The 22,720-nt window shown below is 43.2% G+C and overlaps 3 protein-coding genes across 3 annotated transcripts in view; 1 reads left to right on the forward strand and 2 right to left on the reverse strand.

Moving 5' to 3' along the window:
- The window catches only part of T265_06240 (hypothetical protein), a gene marked incomplete at both ends in the record, with an annotated part of 63,107 nt that extends 43,822 nt beyond the window's left edge, over nt 1–19,285 (forward strand). The window contains 4 exons of the mRNA XM_009171450.1: nt 11,588–11,715; nt 11,940–12,042; nt 14,033–14,164; nt 18,403–19,285. Of these exons, the coding sequence (XP_009169714.1) occupies nt 11,588–11,715; nt 11,940–12,042; nt 14,033–14,164; nt 18,403–18,657 (618 nt within the window). The remainder of the gene's footprint in view (nt 1–11,587; nt 11,716–11,939; nt 12,043–14,032; nt 14,165–18,402) is intronic.
- Nucleotides 24–12,529, reverse strand: T265_06238 (hypothetical protein; the record flags this gene model as incomplete). Its single annotated transcript, XM_009171448.1, has 2 exons — nt 24–217; nt 12,496–12,529. 2 exons carry the CDS (start codon nt 12,527–12,529, stop codon nt 24–26), a joined length of 228 nt encoding a protein of 75 aa, XP_009169712.1.
- On the reverse strand, nt 15,678–15,872 carry T265_06239 (hypothetical protein; the record flags this gene model as incomplete). Its single annotated transcript, XM_009171449.1, has 1 exon — nt 15,678–15,872. The coding sequence occupies one exon, from the start codon at nt 15,870–15,872 to the stop codon at nt 15,678–15,680; it is 195 nt and encodes a 64-aa protein (XP_009169713.1).
- Nucleotides 19,286–22,720: the final 3,435 nt, after the last annotated feature.

Below are 22,720 nucleotides of genomic sequence, written 5' to 3' on the forward strand. Positions count from 1 at the left end.
CCGGTGCTCTTCACTGATTGTGTCTACACAATGGATAACCGAATATCACAGAATTCGAAGCAATGTAATTTTTCCTCATTACCTGCTTTATCGTGTTCGGATTGTTTCGCTTCGATTTGGGTTTGTTTTTTCTTTCCCAAACCGGCCAACTCTCGTATTAGGCTTTGTCTCTCGGTTCTTGTGTGGGCATAAACGGCAATTGGGGAATCTTTGTACTCTGGTAGAAACATTAGCCATATTGACAGAAGCAGTTATACGGTTGGAACGGTAAACACTATGGTGTATGTGCCCCAGTGATGAAGTGTATGATGCATTTAATCAGTGTGAAGAACGGAAACGTATTTGTTCGACCGATTTTGTACGTTAAGTGATTGATGGATATAATGCAGAAGCTCAAATGCAGAAGCAGTGTGTGGCTTCATTATTAGCGCATTGCAAATCTGTTCCATACCCCATATCGTTTCCATTCGTTTGGCCGCAGAATCCTGGCTTCAAACGATTCTATCACGTCATTTGAGTTTTGTTATGCCATCAAAAAACGTACCATGCAAGCGTGGCTGATCTAATGAGACCTACAAAACCGCTACCAACTTCCCCGGCTTCATTTGCTATTTGCGGAGGCAGTGTCTTCTAACATCCTGACTTCACTAGTTTCAGTTAAATTAGAGGGGCCACCACTTAATATGCTGTCAAGTATTTCTTGCTAGAGTGGTACGCACGTTCGTACCATTATTCATATTGTACGCCGAATTGTAGAGATGAGTTGTAAACTGAGTTACCATTACTGCTCCCTAGAGCTTGGTGTAAACCTTGTGGCAAACTCCCCGATGGATAGTAACTAGGCTGAGATAAACTGTGCGCTGAAATTGAGTGAATGGTTCAGGCCACCCACATTTTCCACTCTCTAGTGTGCCACATATCTCAGGTATGTCTAAAAGCACATACCAGAACAGGTAGTGTGTGACCGACACAGGATTCTTTTTGTCCCACACAGACACTGCATGCCGGTACTCCATCTCTGAAATCTCTGACTCACTAAACACATCGTGAAAGATCGATACAGCCACCTTTTGGGAATACTAATTCGTTCGAATTAGACTTCATGCAACAGGGGTGTTCTGCTGTTCCGTCGTATCTACATCGAGAAATTATACTTTTGCGGCATGTGATCTTTTTAACTTGGATACATGGCAGATGGGAACGCTCATCAGGTGGCTTTCCGTTCAGTCGTGAATGGTTTCCACCAGTGAGCGAATCCGGTAATATGACACTTGGCTGCTCTGCAATACTTTGTGCTATTAATTGATCTGCATAAGCAGTTTCCCCCTGTCCATTGGAGGATTGCCTAAATGGTTGTCTCTGAGCACCTTTTGAGAGTCAGCATGTTAGTACAAAGTGCCCTGTATTCTCAACTCTACTGAATACTCTGTCAGTAGTCATCAATATTTGACTCAGATTGGTGGAACGTTTCCTGGGCCATCACTGTGGGAATCCCTTAATGTCCATTTATATTTGAAATCATTCACTTAACCTTTCTTAAGAATATACACGTGTGCATTTCACGTCTGTTACTCATCTGCAGTCAGTTTTCTGGGGGATCTGAGGTGTAGAATTCAGTCCATCGTTCGAGCACATCCGCAGGAAGCCGTACACACAGTTAGGTGATCAGGCTCATGCCTCAACACGGCTGCTCTGTTCAGACGTCTCTTTTTACCAACTGACCAGACATCTGTGTAGCAGAAAACGTAGTGGCCGTGAATGAACACTGATGGTTAGCAACTCGATGAAGATATTCGTTCAACCAAATGGGAGTCTGTCGCAGAGCAACCGGTTTTCTTGAATTCTAACTTCCGAGCTCTTAGATTTCACGCGCTTCGCGCCGTTATTTTGAACGGCATGACGTTCAAGCGGTCCACACAGTGAAAAGCGAACTCATCAACTTGATAAATCCGTGTTTGTTGAACAACTGGGTTGTTGTTTTAATCTAAAATTTTCGACCTAGAAAGCGGTTCATCACTAGTTAGTCTGCCTGCTTCGTCCACTCAGGGCGCACCAGATACCATGAATTTTTGAGGACATCTACCCTCATTAATTTGTCGCTGGCCTGAGGAGATTTCGGAATTTTCAATGAAGATTGTCTGCTGAAAGTGAAGCGGAGCGACACTCTACCCTTGTTTCAGCTCTGTTGGAAATGAGTCACTGTTCAAATCCCTCCTAACTTCCTTGATTTTTGTGAGATTCGCGGTTTGCGATATCAAAACTTACTTTCATTAGGTGATTGTATTGGTCTTTAATCTGAGTGCCATTGTGGACTCACCAGAGTCACTGTGCCAAAACATAAGGAAGACTGCTCAAGGGACAGTGATTTCAATGCGAATTCTACAGATCTCACCATTACCCAAAACCGATCAAAAATTGTGCAGCAAGTTTCTTACGTACGTGGCGCTATCTCTCTTGGAAGCGCCGACAACCAGTCAGTCGATGAACACAACCAAAACATCTGCCGGGTCATCGTAGGTGTTGGATAAACCAGCTGCATCGCTGGATTGTATTATATTATATTATATTATATTATATTATATTATATTATATTATATCGTATTATATTATATTATATTATATTATATTATATTATATTATGTTATATATATATTATATTATCGTGATTATATTCACCTTCTCAGGCGTAGTGGTTCAGGTGAGTCCAGCGTGCTCTGGTGGGTGCGGATAACACGCTTGCTTCACGTATTAGCCGTTCAGAATTCCAGTCCTGGCGCTGCTGATAGGCTTTGAACACAGCGAAACAGGAGTCCGGTGTTTCAGCCTTTTGGTGAGGACTCATCCGAATAACTGTGTTAAGCAGAAGAAGGACTGCTTTAATGATAACACTGTGAATGTGATTTCCACAACTTCCGCAAGTATCCACATCAGCCACTGCTGAGCTTACTGAGACAAACCATCCAAGCAACACCTTTATTCGAAAAATACCACGCCTGGTACTGTCATATTAGACATTGCTTCTGCTGTTTTGATCTACACAATGCACCCAAAAGTATATATGGGGAAAAGTGTATGGGCAGTTGAACGAGGGCAGCTATTGAACAGTGGAGCTAATGGATACTTGACGTAGACAAATGAGGTATGTGATTGTGTACAGAACGGTCTAGAATTAGTGGAAAAAGCCACTTTACGAAAATGTTGTGAAGGTGAAATCGGTCGATAGCAACGGCATCCAGCCGGAAAGGTCATCACAAAAGTTCCACTGTGCATCTTGATCTGAGAAAAACGTACCATTCATCCTCTCTCCGATTCATGGCAGACCGGTGAAGTGAACAGTTCGCATACAATGGAACACTTCATTGGTAACCAGTCTTTCAGAGACATCTCTGGAAAAAATCATTCAGCATATTTGACATGGATTAGACCTTGATGCTAATCTGTTCGATTAGGTTCAAGGCATTCATTTCTCGACGGTGAACTCCTGAGACTACTATGAAGAATTCTTGATCCATCCACACGTAGCTGGAGTGTTAAGTCATTCAACGAGAATTCATGCTTTGCTGATCTAACCAAGCCACGGGTACACCCACCACTCGGTTGACAGTCACGGTTCGTACTGATCATTTACACTCTTTTCACTTGATCGTAACCTTTGCTATCTTCCATGCAACACTTTCGAGTGGTGAGAATAACGACTTTTTCAAATACACAAAAGCATGAAAAGTTTCCAACTGTCCTGGAAAGTTTGAAGACCGCGGGTTTCTGTCCATCGACTGAAGTCAGGATCCAATTTCAGAAAGATACCGCTTACATGTGCATCGTATGTAAAAATTAATTCTGATGATCCCGGTACATTTTTCACGAAACAGCCGACTCTGGTTCGAACTCTTCAGTTTGGTGTTCATTTTCAGAATCATTTTATTCTTTCGTACAGTGGCAAATCCAGTTTAAGTCTAACACCAACTCCTTTCCTCATCCACTTTTATTCTTCTCTTCACGATAAGGTTTTTAAATAAAATATGGTTTTAAGACAGCGAAGCATCAGTGTCGAAAACTGATATTGTGCTTTCTATGACGATATCGATGATGATGGTGACACCCATAGTATCGAGTCTGTATACCTTATCATCGCCGGTGTGTCGTTTTGATATCTATAGCTCTTTTGGGTTGGGGTGTGACTCGGTAGGTATGCGAAACAAAGAAATGTTTTGTCCTTTTGAACTCACAGGATTTTTTCACCAAAACAATGGGTTCGTTGTTTTTGTGAAACATTTCTATCCATCTCCTTAGCGTATGTCATATTTCAGCACTTGTCCCTGTGTTTACGCATCAAAGGCTGTTATGGTCAAAGATGGTTGGTTCGAGCGCTGTGGTAACCACACACCAGGTTCGAAATGTCGATTTAACTTCTTGGCACTTGAGGCCGAACCCACTCGTTGATTCAGCAACACAGTGTATGGTAATAGACCTCTTTGTATCCCTTATTATGCGCCTGTTCTCTGTCTTGATATGGTTGATTTCGTCCTTACCAGTGGAATTTCTGCACCGTACATCGTTTCTTTCTGCTGTTAGCGAAGTGCAACAAGTGCGGCAGCTGTGAAAGCGCATATAGTCTAGCATGAACCGATGACCCATTCAGTGATCACTCAAACAAAAGTGCATCTTCTATTCTGCCACCAAATCTGTACATGCTTTTACTTGGCGGTTCAACTTTTCTTATATATCCCTTCACATTTTATTTAATCTAAGTTATGGAAAAGCCTCTATTATTCCGCATGCCCTTTCGTGGTCGCAACTTATTGTCGGAAATATTTAATTAGGGAACTACAGTCACAAATAGAAAACGAGCTAGAGTTTGCAATCTAACTTTACGGGCCGACGATTTGCATTTTCGCTGGTCAACAAGCCTACTGGAAAGGGGCCGACACACTCATGCTTGTCGAATTATTATGAATTCTCTTCTATGGCAAGCGCCGTCATCTGTTTGGGTTCTCGTTGAGGAGGAAACTATCAGTATCCCTACACTTTCCGTCCATTCTGTGTGCATGGAATGATACTTTGCTTGTTGAACTGGCAACTTGCTGCCATGATAATAAGCTATAATTGGCGTGGGAATATGTAGCTCTAGACTTGTATAACATCTGCCATACTTGGTCCATCAGTTAATCTTAATCTCCTTCGTGGTGGTCCTGATAGGCTACTAGTGCCAGAAGCACATCGATGCTACCAATAAAATAGCTCCTTACTTCAAACGCGTTTACGCTTTGAACCGCGGCTATGGTGAAGCTTCCTAAGGGAAAACCGGAAAACACTTGAAGTTCATACTTCTCCTGTGATTATGCCGGTCTTTCACATTTTCGTTTGAATTTTGACTGCGCTTCATTTTCGATTCACCAATTGTTCCATTTTAGCCCTAGGACATTTTTTGGCTGGTAAGCCAGTCCGTACACATCACAAATATGTAAGACACTCTAGACAGCAACTGTGATGTAGGTTTTATGTTGACTGCAAACCCGCTTGGGTGATAAATCCCCCTTTAACGACATGAATCCAGGTTTTCAGTGTGGTACAACGTTTCGCTCAAAGTTAGCAATTCGTGGAGAAAGCCACTAAAGTGGAATTATCGCAGGGAATTTTGCGGAGAAATTTTTGAAAAATATTTTCAGATATTTTGCCGCCTGGCACTTTCACTCTAGCAAAGCATGGTGAATCTGGAATGAATCGTCTTCAAAAATCTTCCCGAGCTTATTTGGTTCAATTCCAATACTTGGAAGTATGTGCAGCGAGTGAAAGCATAGTTCGGGGCCCATATCATCGCCTACTTGCCTTAGGCTTCTCGGGGGAGGGGGGTGAGAAGGTTCATCCATTCAGCCAAAACGTCGTCATCACTTTGTAATTCGTTCGAATTCCGACACGATTGAACCATTCTACGGCGTTAGTAGATGCCCAATGCGATGGTCACCTTGAACGGAGACAGTCTGTTCACGTATTCGGGTTGCTGTGCGAACCGACCGCCCTACCGATTTTCCCACGTCTGAGAGGAGTTTCCATCACTGGTCACCAACTTTACCCACTTTCTCTCGGCCAGTGTTTTGTACTGATTATCTTCCAAAATAACAATGTCTCTATGATCATCACGAAAGATTCACACCCGGACGTTGACACTTTCAAGGACACCTGTGTCAGTTAATGAGTGCGGTCAGCTAAGCAAGTTTGGATCAAGAAATATGCTAGATACCAGTCCTTAGCACTCTTAAATACGAACAACGCCGAGAGCACCCACTACTCTAGAGATGGCCTGTTTTGGTCGGTCAATAGTATTTGAGCCACTGGAGGCCCGACCATTTTTGGAAAGCCACGAACGGTTTGCGCGATTTTTGTGGGTACCACGTACAGTTCAGTTGAGACAAAGGCCTGACGTATACCATCAGTCGACGCAACCCTAAAAGTGAGAGCCTGTACCAGTTACTTGTTCGTCACTGAGATTTCGTCCGTCCACCCCTTCAAGCTTGAGCGCACTGCTGCACTTTTCCCGTTACAGTGTAAATGCCCTCGATGGCCACCCATCAGTGGATTGTTGAGGTGGTGTTCTACTAACCCTGGGGCAATGTCATCCTCAGGATGACAGTATATCAGGAAGATACTGGTTAGTAAGTGGGACAGTTGTGTAGGTCTGGTAGACAGGCTAGTAACTAGGTGAGTGATTCATAAGGCCGATCCTATGAGGTTATATTCGTCAGCATGCTCTAGACTGCAATGGAGAGATCGAGTTTCTGTCGAGTGGCTCGCTTGTTTTACGCCATTGAGTCTCAACAATTTTTATGCCTTACCACTCGGTTGATTATCAGGTCCTCCATGATCTAAACCGGATGTCATGTACTAGGTAATGAAAAAAATTGACTGCTTTTTGATGCGTTTGTTTTCTAACCGTAAGTGAATGGTCGGTGTATATTGCCACCTCTTTATTCAAGATCGATATTTGTTTTGCAGGCCACTTCTATTTTTCCATTATTGTAGCAGACAGATGAAGGTAGACTTTCGGTCAACTGTCCGCTTCCCTTGTCGCCAGTAGAGCGGAACTGCGGACGAAACGAAGGAGTTAACCAAGAATAAGCACCTGCTACATTTTCTCTCTTGGTTGTTCGTATGGATTAGTCTCCTATCTTCGCGTCAGATATGAATCTCTTCTGTTTTGACTGTTTACGTCGCCATGCTAACCTTATCGGGTGCCCTGTATGTCTGGTGCCCTCCTTACTCTTCTGATTTTGTTCCTCGTTGGAAAAGACTTGTGCGTGCATGTCTCCGCTTGCAGTTGAAACTAAGCCTATCAGTCTGTTCGTAATATGCTTGTCAAACCAAAACCTGTGCTCCCGATTTTATTTATTATAGTGGGTCGGATTTTTTGTTAGAGTACGATTCAAAATTCTTGCAAAGTTAGTAAGTTATGACAAACATATGGACTATCTCGTTCATAGCTAGTACGTTTTTGGACAGTCATTTTCGAAATAAATGCCTTCTGTTTTCACTAGATGCCACACACTATTACAAGCAGCCTAGCAACCATCAATCCTGCATATCCAAATACTTTTTAATGGTTTATGTTACCGCCTGTTATCGAAATGCGGAAGAGCTATTCCTGTCCCTCGAGTCCTTAATTGGCATCCGTCGATACTTTATTGATTTGGGGATACTGGTTACAACGCATATCAGTGATTGGATAAGTTACCGATATCTGTTTCACTTGACTGCATCCTTCTAAACTGGATTCTCCCTATGATTATCCTTCGTGCAAATTGTCCGTCCCAGTTACGTAGTGCAACAATAGCTTACTGAGTGAAAAACACATTGAAATTGTTCCAATCGATTTAATTTTGTGTCATCTATCACCAAAAACGCTGATTTCCGCTTGGTGCCCTGTTTTTTTCACGCGTTTCATTTACTCGCTTATCCGCAAGCGAGTTTCTAATTAAATCCACTCACTCGACCGCAACATCTACGTCATTTAACACAAGATCTGGAAACTTGCTTTTCCTCTCAAAAGCCATATTAATTTTGCCAGAACTTCGTTTCTTCCTGTCCCGAAATAGTGAACATGTTTGTACAAGTAAGGCTGTGACATGCTTTGAGTTAACGAATGATCCTCTAAGACCTTTATTCTCACCTGAAATTGAATTACTCCTTTTTTGGTTGTCATAATGACATACAATTCAGCAGTTTCTTTAGCTCTCTTTGATTCCGCTTTGATTGATGAACCTGTTTGCAGATGGTGGAAGAACTGAGGTCACTATATTCGGCACTAATAAAGGCATCATTTGTCGGGTAATCACACAATATTGCGTGAGTATTTTTGGCGGTGGAATTTGCTCATTGTGGCCATATTTGGGTGGGCAAATATTGAACTTAGTATTGCATCTTGACATTAGCATATCGCCACAGTGATTCAAATCATCCTCATCGTCAATTTGTGATGGTTTTAGCTGACAAATTTTCTTAACTAATGAATGACAAGATTGTGAGGTTTGTCACCCTGTCTAAATCCAATGGTGATAGTATATTAGTTTTGGTGGGCGAGATGCCTCAGTGGTTAGATGATGAGTTTACTGACCGGAAGGTCGTGGTTCGAATCCGACATCTGCCTCTTGACCTGCCCCGTCTAAGCTTGGGCAACCTGGTAGTATCCCAACACTCGCGCTTTTCTCTGGTGACATGACAGTTAGGCACCGAAAGCTTGTTACAGCTGAACGATGACACTTGTTGCATGTGTATGCTTGGAGGGCGAATAACTGTCTCATGTGCACGATGCCAATGCAATTAAATGGACGAAGGGCACGACCCACCTGACGGCAGTTACATCGTGAACACGAACGAAGTTGGCGTGGTGACATCTTTCCCTGATGTAACCAAAAGAGCATTCAAAAGTCCTTCAGTACAAAATCGTTTTGTGGATCGACAACATATGAATGTTTCAGAGTATCTGGCTCCCATGGAACGGTCGAATAATTTTTTGAGCGTAATTTGACTACTGAAACATTCAGTGGAAGTGATTCAACCGAATGGTGTGAAATCACTGGACATTGTAACTATTGGGTGTTTTTTTCATACTAAACCAACCTCAGATAAACTGACGTATCGTGTTATAAATACGGAATATCCAAATGTTACAACAAAGTCACCCTTCTTTACCATTGCTTTGATGAGGTGATGTTTGAACTTGCCCCTTCGAGTTCAGTTGCGTTTATTTCCATTGCTAATTGGGCCTTCAAGGTAACAACCGATTAATGTAAATGGATTTTGGTCATTCCAAGAAGGCAGTTTTGTGGCTCCAGGTACCCCTTCAATTATTCGATGCTAACATTGCATGGGCCTTTGCACCGAAAAATCATTGCACGAAGGGCTAAGCATCACGAGATCATCTGACCTGAACTGCGAAGTTGATAGTCGTTTCGGGGTTCATATGACTGATGACCCGCATTTGGATCACTACTCGGAAGGGCGCGAGTCTTACTTTCTCAGGAGATTTATTCCAATACTTCCTACTGAAACCTAAGCGGCTGTACAGTCCCTTTGGCTTAGGCAAAGTGCATCATTATAACCCGATTTCCTCACGTGCTTGCTAGTGAGATAGTTCTGATGAATTGTTAAATCACCTGTGACATTCCTTTATGGGAACCTTCAATAACAAGGCTGAATACTATGTTTCACTCAATAAGATACATCAGGAACGAAACAGTCTTGCCATATTAGTAGTTTTTTGGCGCAGATTTAGTTCACTTAAAGCGATCTCAACACGTTCACATCTCCCTACTTACCCTGAAAAGCATTCACTCGAGGTCTCGTGAATACACCCTGTTTAATGCACATTCCAACCAACCTCCGTCACGTATTCTTCGGGTTCTCTGCAAGAGGCTTCAAATTCGCATGCCCAATCAGTCATTTTGAATTAGCCACACGGTACTTCTCGGGCTATCTGGCACCTCTGTGAAGTTGGCGTGGTGACATCTTTCCCTGATGTAACCAAAAGAGCATTCAAAAGTCCTTCAGTACAAAATCGTTTTGTGGATCGACAACATATGAATGTTTCAGAGTATCTGGCTCCCATGGAACGGTCGAGTGATTTTTCGAGCGTAATTTGACTACTGAAACATTCAGTGGAAGTGATTCAACCGAATGGTGTGAAATCACTGGACATTGTAACTATTGGGTGTTTTTTTCATACTAAACCAACCTCAGATAAACTGACGTATCGTGTTATAAATACGGAATATCCAAATGTTACAACAAAGTCACCCTTCTTTACCATTGCTTTGATGAGGTGATGTTTGAACTTGCCCCTTCGAGTTCAGTTGCGTGTATTTCCATTGCTAATTGGGCCTTCAAGGTAACAACCGATTAATGTAAATGGATTTTGGTCATTCCAAGAAGGCAGTTTTGTGGCTCCAGGTACCCCTTCAATTATTCGATGCTAACATTGCATGGGCCTTTGCACCGAAAAATCATTGCACGAAGGGCTAAGCATCACGAGATCATCTGACCTGAACTGCGAAGTTGATAGTCGTTTCGGGGTTCATATGACTGATGACCCGCATTTGGATCACTACTCGGAAGGGCGCGAGTCTTACTTTCTCAGGAGATTTATTCCAATACTTCCTACTGAAACCTAAGCGGCTGTACAGTCCCTTTGGCTTAGGCAAAGTGCATCATTATAACCCGATTTCCTCACGTGCTTGCTAGTGAGATAGTTCTGATGAATTGTTAAATCACCTGTGACATTCCTTTATGGGAACCTTCAATAACAAGGCTGAATACTATGTTTCACTCAATAAGATACATCAGGAACGAAACAGTCTTGCCATATTAGTAGTTTTTTGGCGCAGATTTAGTTCACTTAAAGCGATCTCAACACGTTCACATCTCCCTACTTACCCTGAAAAGCATTCACTCGAGGTCTCGTGAATACACCCTGTTTAATGCACATTCCAACCAACCTCCGTCACGTATTCTTCGGGTTCTCTGCAAGAGGCTTCAAATTCGCATGCCCAATCAGTCATTTTGAATTAGCCACACGGTACTTCTCGGGCTTTCAGAAAATTGCTCAATTTTACTCGGAAAGTGCATTTGATTAGTTTCCGGAAGAGTTTGGAATACCATCGATAGAATAATGCTGGTCAACATTTCGCTTTTGACAAAAAAGTATCGTGAGGCCACGGACTATGTTGCGAGGTTGGCCGAGATTTGATTATTGCTTAAAAGCCCCACCTCATAGCTGAGAGTTATTGTTCAGAATTTCCGAGAAAGACACTTGTAATACTTCCCATTACTGCTAAAATAACGTGGATTACATCCGAGCTTTTCGGAATGGAACTAGATTTGCACCACCATCTTCTTAAGAAGGAACAGTCATAAAAGAATGGTCAAAAGTTGGTTCTCTGGAGGACGATATCTGAGTTTTCAGCATCTCTCCTTTCCTGCCAAAATGATGTCCAACAGATCGTACCTTTCCAAACAAGTGCAATGTGGCAAGTCACAGTAAAATACTTGCAAGATATTCCGTCTACCCGAAGTTCTTTTTTCCCTTTTTCACTTTTAGAACGGTCACATTGATAACCCATACTGTGAAGGGATTCAGGGCGCCATGGCAGCGTATGCTCACTCCCTGAGAACCGTGAAGTTTCATGGCCCAACAAACTTTGCACCAATCATCAACACGGTCGCCAGGTGAGTTCATAGCCTAGTCATATCAGAGAGGCGGCGATAACCGTTTCTTTACATGAGGTATGACAACCTTGATGTTACTGTACAACCAATCAAACAGATTCCGAGCTCTCTGTGGCTCGTCTCTTTTTCCCTCCATCCACTCGGTCAAATTCCCTGCCTTTTCGCCAATCGGTCATTTACACTTCGGTTCCATATACTTTTTTTGTCTTTCTTTCTTCTGCCAGCATCGCTCGCCAGGCTGAACCGGGAACACAATACTCCATTCTGCTCATTTTGACAGACGGAATTATTTCAGATTTGCCGCAAACCAGAGCAGCAATCGTGAACGTGAGTTTGTGGGCTTGTTTGTTTGACTCCGAGCTAATTAGCCAAAGTTTTCAACGTACTATTGAGAATAACGCTGATAATTAAGATCGATTTGTCCGCCAAGCAGAGCAATTTGATTACAACCATCTCATTGCCAGTCGAGGCACGACCTTCAATGTGTTGCTGTACTGACGAGGGACGCGGGTGGGGGGGCATTAGCCGCACAATGCTTTTAGCTGCAAAATCTTTATGAGTGGAATAAATCTTTCTGCGTCAAAATGTTGAATTTTGTTGCTTATGTGTCTGGTGGAATAATTTTCCAGCATTACTGAGACCCTGGATGCCTATATGGGGCTCGGAAGTTTGGTCTGGTACCCTGAACTCGATTGCCCGAGCAATCGGGCATAATGAAACTATAGTTGAGATGGTAGCAAATCGGTTGCGCAACACCACTCTGTAAACGTTTCAACTTACTCGGTTGGGATAGAGATGGCAACCCGTAACCCATTTTTCCCAAACGTTAGATTATCTCTTGTTGTGCAATCCATTCGGATTTAAGTTCTCTGCGGAAGAATTATTCTGCCTGATTACCTAACTTTACACTTCCTATCCTATGGGTTCTCTCAAACTCTACCTAAATTGATTTGGTTGGATCGACTAGCCTTCGTTTGGTATCAATGGTTGCACACGTGGTAATACATTTTGATACATCTCATAATCGGGAAGATTTGTTGGGACTGCAACGACCACTATTTCTTCCATTCCGCCTATATTCGTCGATTGTATGCACTTGATAAAGCACGTCAGCGGTGTGTAGCAGCGGTGAGCAGCATACTGGTCCACTCAAAGCTGATCGGTTGCACCTAACAGACTGTTTTATGCTTGATAAACTCTGATCCCACTCATCACTTATGGTGAAGAACACCTTACCATCTCTTTCGGGTGCTTTGTCTGTTATTCACCAGAACTAATCTATTACAGGTATCCAGTCATTCTTATCTTTGTTACCTTTTTGGTGTGACCAGGTTCGTCGCTTTTTTCTGTTGAGTTCATAATGGAAAAGAAGTACTGTGTTAGAAAACAGATGTTTGCTGGGTCCAGAAAACGCCTGTCCATATCACAACAATAGAAAGTTAGAGATTCTATTCTTCAGTGTTTCCGATTTTTAAGTTTCACCGAGTCCCCTTCTCAGCATCCCCGTTGCCTCTATATTGCACTGGTTTCGTCCAGTCTTGTAAACCAAGCCAATTGACCACTATTTCAACCACATGACCCTCAATGGATAGGCAGGTAAGGAGCATTGGAACCGGATTTGATATGCTTAGCTGAAATCCGTTGAGGCCTGATAGTATTGTTCCCACTGGGAATACAACGAAAATTGAAGGTTGTATGTCAATGCAAATCTACCTGTAACCTTGAACAGTCGCACGTATGTAAGCAGATGACACACGGACCACAAACCATAAACTTATAGCCTCAATAGCCGCTTTGATGCATTTGTCACATATCGTTACCAGGGCAACTCGAGGCCTAGCACTAGACAATTCGTGCACAAGAGCTTTCGTCACCCCTGTTACATGTATCCGTTTCCGTGCCCCAATTATCTGTACGTTTATGATTAATATACCTTCATTATCCTACGGTCACAACAATCTTCCATCTTAACTCGTTTTTTTCAACCGTATTCGTTACCGTAGTTTCCCTCATACATACCTGATTGTTGTGCGGTCATGTTACCGCTGACGTACTCTTTTTGTTTAGCGTGTACTCATCCGTCTCATTTTTCTGTAGTTTGTCGATTTTCTTTGTCCACTGTATTTGGTCATCGTCAGCCACACTGACACGGTTGTCGGGTGCGACAACCACAATCCTACCCACATGGTTTGCAATTGAGAGACTGAACTGCGTTGTTTCTGAACCCGTTGGCAGATAACTGTTTCCCAAATCAGTGTTTTCATTCTCTACTACCCATTCCATCCACATTTTCGCTTTCCTTTCTTTTTCTCCAAAGGCCTCTTCACTCCCTCTTAGCATTATCATCGTTGGTGTAGGCCCTGCCAACTTTGATGAAATGGAAGAGCTAGATGGCGATGAAATTCGGTTAACTTCACGAGGTCGAGCTGCAGTCCGGGACATTGTTCAGGTAAGTAGAAAGCCCGGATGAAATTTTCGGACACAACTCTGTAGTAGAAATGACAACTCTTCTGTTCCCTTATTGTCACAAGCATCATATAAGCTCAATTCATAGACGTGTTTTAAGGCCCTACGTACTGAAATTTCGTTGGTGATTAAGAGGTTGATCATAGAATATCCGAATGGCACAGACACAGGGGTTCGTCAAATGGTTCAGCACGGCAGCATTAGTCACAGTCACCCCGCTTAAATTGGATACAATAACTTTGTCGACTAGCTGTAACTTGGTATGTACATGAAGACGATTATGGAGGATCTGGGAGCCGTGGTTGCGGAACTTGGTCTGCGTGACCCCGCCTGTCTTTGATTGGAAGCATCGCAAAACACTCCTGGTGAGATAGTTGTTTGTGCTCCAGACTAGGTGAATCTTACAGAACGGGTGAAAAGTTCACTGTCGTGTTGGTGCATCTATTTCGAGAGACAGCTGCAATGCAGTATCTCCTGTACAAGGAAAGACATGCCTACCTCCCATACCCGCTCAATCGCAGCTGTTGTGGGTTTAATTTTAAACATCCGACACTGGCCATTCTTTTTCTTGGAGCGAATCCTATTGGAACCAGTTGCTTCATCCAGGCCTTCCACATCCACACTCCGTTTTTTTTCACAATCAGTGGTTCTGCTATGCTCCTTTTTAGGCTACTGCGTGTTTACGCAATCGTGAATTCACGAAATAACCAGACCCGGCTTCCACAAAATCATTTTCGTGGTCCATTTGTCTCTTGGTTTGCACAACCCACTCTCAATGCAGTCGTCTGGCCAGTTAAACGTCCTACCGAACCACAGTGACAATCCAAAATAGTAGCACATCAAATCACCAGCACACGGTACATCAAACTATTTTGGCTTTGATCAACGATGGCTCGCTTATTACGCTGTTTGTCTTGGTACAGGTTACAAAATTTGACTTCATAATTACTCTATCACCGGGATGCGTCTTAGACGAATACCAGACATCTGAAATAACTGTCAGGTGGAGGTTTGAACATTAATGGGCAGATCAGTCGACTGTTCAGGCAATTATGACCTTGGTCGTACTGTACTCCCTCTATAAAACCATTTCTAAAGGAAATTGGACTGTATTTTTGTGTGTAGCCAGGCTGCATGCAGTCACATAGCCATAACAGAGCAGTAGTCGTTGCAGATGGACTCATTAGATAGGAGGAATACTCTATGGAAGAACAAAGGTTGAAAATCAAGTAACCGTAATCCCAATTCGCAGTTGTACCTCCGGGCGTTTCTGAGTTTCTGAGTGGCTATCTGGAGCTTGAAGCAGCATCTGACTTCGCACTTTAAGAGCATTGCTTCCTATTCTGGCTTTTGCTCACGGTGAAAAGACCCGTCTCTACCTACTACCGTTCCTTAGTGTCTAAATGTCACTCCAACTGAAACGTGAGGCGCACTGCGTGCAATTGGAGGCTAAAGAGGAAATTCGGTTAATTTCTCCTGCTAGAACGCAATACCGACTACCTGCTTTCTGTCCAGCAAACGGTTATGCTCCGCCTTGTAGGCTCAACAGCATTGCTGGTTGGGTTTATCGTGCGTTCTTTCATTCTAATATCCAACTTTTTGACTAGCTTCTCATCACGTCTCCAGCGTCTGGATTTATGACAAGTTGATTCTATTTGAACACGTCCAACATCAACATACTTGAAGTCCATACCGACAGACTTGAGTGTCCACGACGTTGCAAGCACGAATCTTGTGTCAGCAGAACTCAAACAGCAATATCGGTTTACCGTCAACTGATCAACATGCTGGTGTCCTGTCAGTCATTAGTTTGAATCCAGAATCGGCGCAGATCTATATTTTCTGATCAGCCTGTCTTCCTATAAAAATCGTTTAGCCGTAGCATCCCTTTACTGCCTAGCTGCCATGCCACCCAAAGAAAGCACAAGGGCCAAGATACTCTCAGGTTGCTTAAGCCAAGCAGTCAAGATTCATGTTTCGAGGCTGGAACCACGGACCCTCCGATCAGTAAATTCGATGAGTTATCTTGATCTCTACCTTCCTATGCCAATATTCTGGGTCTACATCAATATTGATTCAACTAGTGTTTGGTGTTGACTGTCCAGAATCGTACTTGATAGTCGATAACTCGCAATCCAAGATCGAAAAAGGTACAGAACGCTTGTTATGCGGATTTTCGAATGTTTTCGTACATATCTTTGAGTAGTTAACTACTTTGTTTAGTTACACAATTTCTGCTCAGCTTAGTTCAGCTTCACTATAGAAGCTATGATGCTACCTAAATATCATCTACTTTCCACAACTAACACTGTGAAAGTCACTAGTTGAGCGGGTTGCATTCACATAACATGCACGCATTCGGTTGTGTCCGGAAATTAGGTAGCTTGACATCTACAGTTATGACCTTGTTTGTGTCCAGCCTGGTAATCCGAGAGCACGTGACTGCTCTCTACTTTGCGAAATCGCTACCCTTGTGCTTCCGTATGTGCACTCAAATGGACGACTAAATTCAGTTCACACACGTTTGCATTTAGCACAAAACAAAAGTGTCTATCTGTCTAAACTGCTGTTCCGTTTTAGTGATGAGTGGTGAGCGCTCATAGTTTCCATGTTACTTGTAAATGACCGGGTCAGAAATCCATTAATAACCTCGCCAAGTTGTCAATGTTTTGGCATGATGTATGTTCTGTGCGCTTAATTCAACCATTTTTGCTCCGACATATTTCAGGGAAATTTTTTGGACAAAAATAAAGCACACTTCATAATCAGTTCATATTTACATCTGCAGCGCATTTCACTTTGGTGGAAACCCCTTTTTCTCTAAAGTTTTCGTTCTTTCAAAAATGCTGAAGGCTTCTGTTAGCCTGTGCGCTTTAATTTAGCCAATTATTTCTCACTTCTGTGACTGTCCTGTAGCGCTGGGCAAATCTCCGTCCCAACCAAGCTTTAGCAACATTGGCGGTAGTGTGTTGCATCTGGCTTGACGAATTGCTAATTCCTCCCACTGATTCGCCTATTCTGTCCTCACGCTATACGATTGCTACTTGTTTTTGCCTATCTGTCGTTAACCTTGCAACGCTCGTCGGACACTGGTGTGCTTGTGTGCGCGTGTGAACCTTCTTGTTTGCCTTCCATCTCTTCGGCTTGTTCTAACCTGTCTACCATGACACCTGGTTATCCGCATCACTAAACAGAAAACTATCTCCGGTGCGGCGGATCTCTCTCTCTCCGGCATCCTGCCGCAGTACTATCTCCGGTGCGGCGGATCTCTCTCTCTCCGGCATCTCCGCTGCCGCAGTGGCATTCCTTTTCCTGTTATCTGCTATGCGGACTTTGATGGTGCGTCGTGTTCATCAATCGGCAGACTGGGAGGAGTATATGCTGACTCCCCGAACGTGGAAAACAGGTTGTGCGTTAGCTTTACGCTTGCGAATTTTTAAATCCAACCCTTCCTGATGACAACCAGGTTAGTCTAGCCTGTGCGGGACTCAAGGTTTCCTCTTGAAAACTTGAAACCTATCCTAGCAACGCTTACTGCAACGTCGTCTACGAAACTCTGCTGGTGTTCAACAGCAAAAGACCTCAGTGGGCACTGTGCTATGGCCACTTGATCAGTATCCACGATGGTAACGACGATCTTTTAAATCCGTTATTTTGTTTGAATTATGCTACTGCACCACTCTATAGTCGGGCTGTATTCAGTTATAGCTATTCCTAATGCCGCCCTACAGCTTAGAAGCCTTGTAGTCTATCAGTTTTGTGACTAGCTGACTTCCGGTAAAAGTCGGCTTCTTTGGTAAGTGTCATACCCCTTATTTGGGAATTTTTTCAGAGGAGGCATTGTAGAGGCGGTTTATTGGCATTAATTTCCGGATTTCTTTGTCATGAAAATGGACCCCCACATAAGATGGGCGCCGCCACAAGCGGTTTGCGATGAGTTGAACTGGGAGCCGTTTGAACCCGATGTGATCTTGACTGGGGTAGTTCTAAGGCCACCAGAATTTTCAGTTGATGACCGTACAAGCGCGCAAACACAACTATTTCGTCAAGGTCCCTGATCTGGTCGATTGATGAGGTCTTCTATAACTGTGTTCTGATTTAATAATAGGTTTAGGCACTGCTTCACATTGCATGTGTGCGCCCTTTATTTGAATCCGTATTGGACGCGTATAACTGCCTACTTCCCATCTACCAACCCATCAATTTATTCCCCTCTCACAGTTCGTACCCTTCCGTGACTTTCACGATGCATATTCCGTCAAAGAAAGCAAACGCCGTCTATCCAAGGCCGTTTTGGCCGAAATACCCGACCAACTCGTTTCCTATATGCGTATGCAAGGTATCAAACCGCTTCACAGTCCCAACTTGGGATTCAAAGGTAGCGGATTCAATGGAGACTGTCAGGAGGATACGAATCAGACGGGTACATATAGTTCACCCAAGACGGTTGTCCCTAGTGCCCCACCGGAATACTGAACTTGACTCTACCGGCTATGCCGTTCAAGTGATTGAAAAAATAACTTTCTTCAACTATTTTTTGTACTGGTGCATACTTTTACAGGCTTCCGGGATCATTTCACAAATAGTGATTTGCACAGAAAAAGGAAGCTTACTGTTTCTAGTCCGTACATTGACCTATGAATGAATGAATGAATTTATGAATGTGGTATCTTGATCAGTATCATCAATCCCCGTGACTTATGTGGTCGAGGATTATTGGACTCATACAAAAGTGACCCTACTCTGTACTATTTTATCGTGGTATGCACTTTTCATTCCTTGTTGCTTCTCTATTCAGTTGACCAATAATTTACGTTGTATGTGATGAGGATCAGGCGTACTTCCTTACTACGCGCCCTCCCCACATCTACCAGGTCTTGTTGATTCTATTTCCACATTGTCATGATGTGATGTATATTCCTTGTAAATCTCCTCCAAGAGCCTGCATTTTGTTGTGAATGAGGAACTTTGAGCCAGTTTTGGTGATATCAAGTTCGCACTTTATATCAGTGTTGATGCGGTTTTATCAACGAGAGATTCTCTGGCAAACTCACTGTGGGTACCAGGAAGAATTTTATAGCTGTGTTTTCCAGTTGTATCAGCATAAATGGTTGTTGGGAAAGTTTGGTTAGTTGATATGTGGCTTTTCGACTCGCACAGACATGCACAGTGTAAGAAGACACAAGTTGCCCAAAGATTTTTCGGATGGACATATTCGTACTTCACGTCCCAGTCGATCATCTAAAGAGGTAAAAATCTAATGGAGTCTGTACCTCATTGTTCAAATCAATCCTCTCCTTTAGCTCCTTGGAACGTATGCTTGTTAGAGCCTTAATCCATCAAACAATTGGATAAATTTTTCTTACGATGAAGCTCATATGCACGATGAAATCGCTGAAGCTGGAGATTCGGTGGACTCCGTCGTGGTCAGTAGCACATTGATATTCTTTCACATAGCGTGCAGTACACAAGCCGTATCGAAGCTCCGTTGTGAATTTTCTTTTGACTTCGAATCAAGTAGTATAGGGCGTGTGCTTAAACTCTTCTAACAGCCCATCACCGGTTCCGACCGAATAACTGTTTAAGTCGAGGGTTGATTATCTCACCCTCGTTGTACTACGCCTATTTGATTAACTCCAGAAAGGACGGAAGTGGTAATTGGCTGTCTGCGGATTTTGAACAATTGTCTCATACGACTAGTTTCGACAACTGGAGAGATAATTCTACTAACTCTTCATTTATTCTAGCAGATACCCCTCTAAAACTTTGCTCACCACTTTTCGACGGTTTGGTTGTTTACTCCTGATTACAAGTGGATGTGCATGTAAGTTTGCACGCCACGAACACACTAATCTAGGAGAGTTTCGTTCGCAATCAATTGATTGATATGACCAGTTTGTCAGCTGGTTTTAGCGGTTACTTTGATTTGGTGTCGTACAATGCCCTGTATTTCTGTCGTCGTTGATATTCTTCATGTCACACGCGCACGCCTCGGTGTTGAAGCTCGGATAAACGGAATCCGTGGGACAAAATTCCATGTGACAGTGGGCTTTTCTCCCACGCATTCCTCGAGGGGACATGAAGTAAGCAGGCTTATCTGGAACACATCTATCTTATCGGCATCCAAGGTCGACAGACCCTTTTTACGGGAAAACGGAATCAGTTACAAATGGTGGCAAGTGTAACCGTGTCGACATCCCTAAAAACGCTGCACTGAGGTCATGACGCGAGCAAACGTTGATGAAATGTTGGTGGAGATTTCGTTCTGTAAGTGACCCAATCTTCGCTGGAAGGCCAAGAAGCACAGTACAGCTGCTTCATCCTTATTGGGAATCATCAGATGAGTGAATCTCACGGAAGTCCGGGAAGTCTCGAACCTGCGACCTCGAGGCTAGTAGTTTGAACACTTAACCGTTCGGACACGAGTGGCTGGTTAGCAGTGTGACGGGCTCCCGGGGCATCCAATTCTCAGATAAAAGTTTCACTCATCGAGTGGAGTCTGGGTTGAAGTCTGCACGCCGAAGGAAATCAGAAACATTTCACACAGGCCTCCTGAACATCTCCGTACCGGTTAGGAGGTAGAGATATAGAAGTGCTTAAGAATCCAGTAGTACCGCCAAATCTAACATATTCAGCAACCGTGTACCTATAAAGCGATGTCCTGCGATTTAACTGAATGTCCAGAGATAATTAGAAATTGATCCACACACGACCTCTGGAGGTATGACGTTTGGTCTCAATGCCTTTCAGGGTGCTTAGCATTCGAACCACATTATGAACATGGCTGTCAACCACAAACAAAAACTGACCCACCAAACGAGGACAGGTCCTAGGTAAGAAAGTTGTGAGTACACAAACACATGCAAACGAATTAACCAGACAATTTTGAATGTGGCCATACAAAACTGCTACAAACAAGTCCAAACGCGAAACGGACTGCAGCGAATACATATAAATAGCACATGAACCCAATGTCTACCTATTTGCCGTTATAAAATGAGTTATGTTTCTATCGTTCTTGATGTCATGCGGTCCACTCTACCATGTACACAAACCAAGATTCGCATCTCTGAGAGAAGTCCTGAGTTAAAGGAATCGAATTTTCCTCTCAAAGCACTCCTTCATAGTCCTCTGGGGGAGGGGGAAACAAACTGATCAAATTTAGGTGGGTCACTCCCGACTCAGCACCACTGAAGATCAGAGTACCTGTATTAGGGAATCCTTGAGTCGAGGGCAAATCTGCACTGTCTGGAACAGTACATAATCCGAGAAATTCCTGCAGGACCGCAATCACCGCTGACATTAGTTTTGAGCATTAATCCTGATTTTGACATAGGACACTCAATGGTGTAAAATAATACCGTGCAAAAACGAAAGTACATTCAGACTTGTTGGAAGTAGCAAGTGCGGTTTCACTGGAAATGGAAACATTGTGTCGCTCTGAAGGTGAAAACTGTCATCAAAACCGCGGCATATCGGCTTCAGTCTTTTGACGTAAACAGTGTTGTCAGTGCCTCATGCATAGTAACTTGGATATTGTTACCGGAGGAGAACATATATAGAAAAACTTGGGCAGAAACGTGCTAGAGGCAAAAAATGACAAATCTGTTTGAACGTACCATAGCGAATAACGAATGTTAGCTGTTTTCTTGCCCCTCAGACGTTCGTTTTCGATAGGGATACAAATCAACAACATTCGATTAAAGTCAAAAGTGGTTTCTAAAGTCCCATTCTTATCCGGGCATCGTGGTGCCAGTCAATAAAATGAGCAAATGTTTTGCCCTATACTCAGGTATAATGCGCGATGGCTGTACGGCGGATGTTATCGTTCGTTAATGGAAGATAACAATTCAGCTAACTATGAAGTTAGGCTTTCGTGGGCTGGCTCATGGCACAGCAAAACTCAATTTCGATTAGTGTGATACCCGGTGTATGAAGCCGGAAGTTACTGACCGTATTACTCACAATTCAGAAGTAGTGAAGCATGATGTTTGTGAATAATGATCGATTCGCCTGTTTCACATCGCCTGTCAGATTTGTGTTTTTAAGTGTGTGTTGCGCTTCGTTCTCCTATTTGGGTTCTTTTGTGGGGGAATGAAGCTAAGTATCGTGGAACGAGTATATAGTGTCGAGAAGTTTGTAGCTGTTAAATCTAGTCGGAGTATTTATTTCAATTGGTTCTCGTTGATAATACATTTTTCAGTAGTCCAATTTTAAAAGTCACCAAAAAATCTGAACGAGAAAAAACGCCGCTAGTGTTGGTCTTTGAAATGAGAAAAGAAGAAACTAAGTCGACTCAACGTTTTTTCTATCGCGGGCAAATACCGGTGTAACGGTGATGCTAATGACGGGGAGGCACGCGAGTCGTATGTGTTGTTCGTGGAATTTCGCTTTGTATCTCTTGAAAAGGGGAAATTTGTTGCAGAATTTGCTTTGTAACAGTTGCTGCAAGCCGGCACGGTCGGGTCAGATCCAGGTGCCATCCTGGTCGTTTGAACCGCCTCATGGCCTCCTGGCGGTCGGCCGGCGCTGCGGAGTC

Source organism: Opisthorchis viverrini (assembly GCF_000715545.1).
Source record: "Opisthorchis viverrini unplaced genomic scaffold opera_v5_129, whole genome shotgun sequence".
Lineage (NCBI taxonomy): Eukaryota > Metazoa > Platyhelminthes > Trematoda > Opisthorchiida > Opisthorchiidae > Opisthorchis > Opisthorchis viverrini.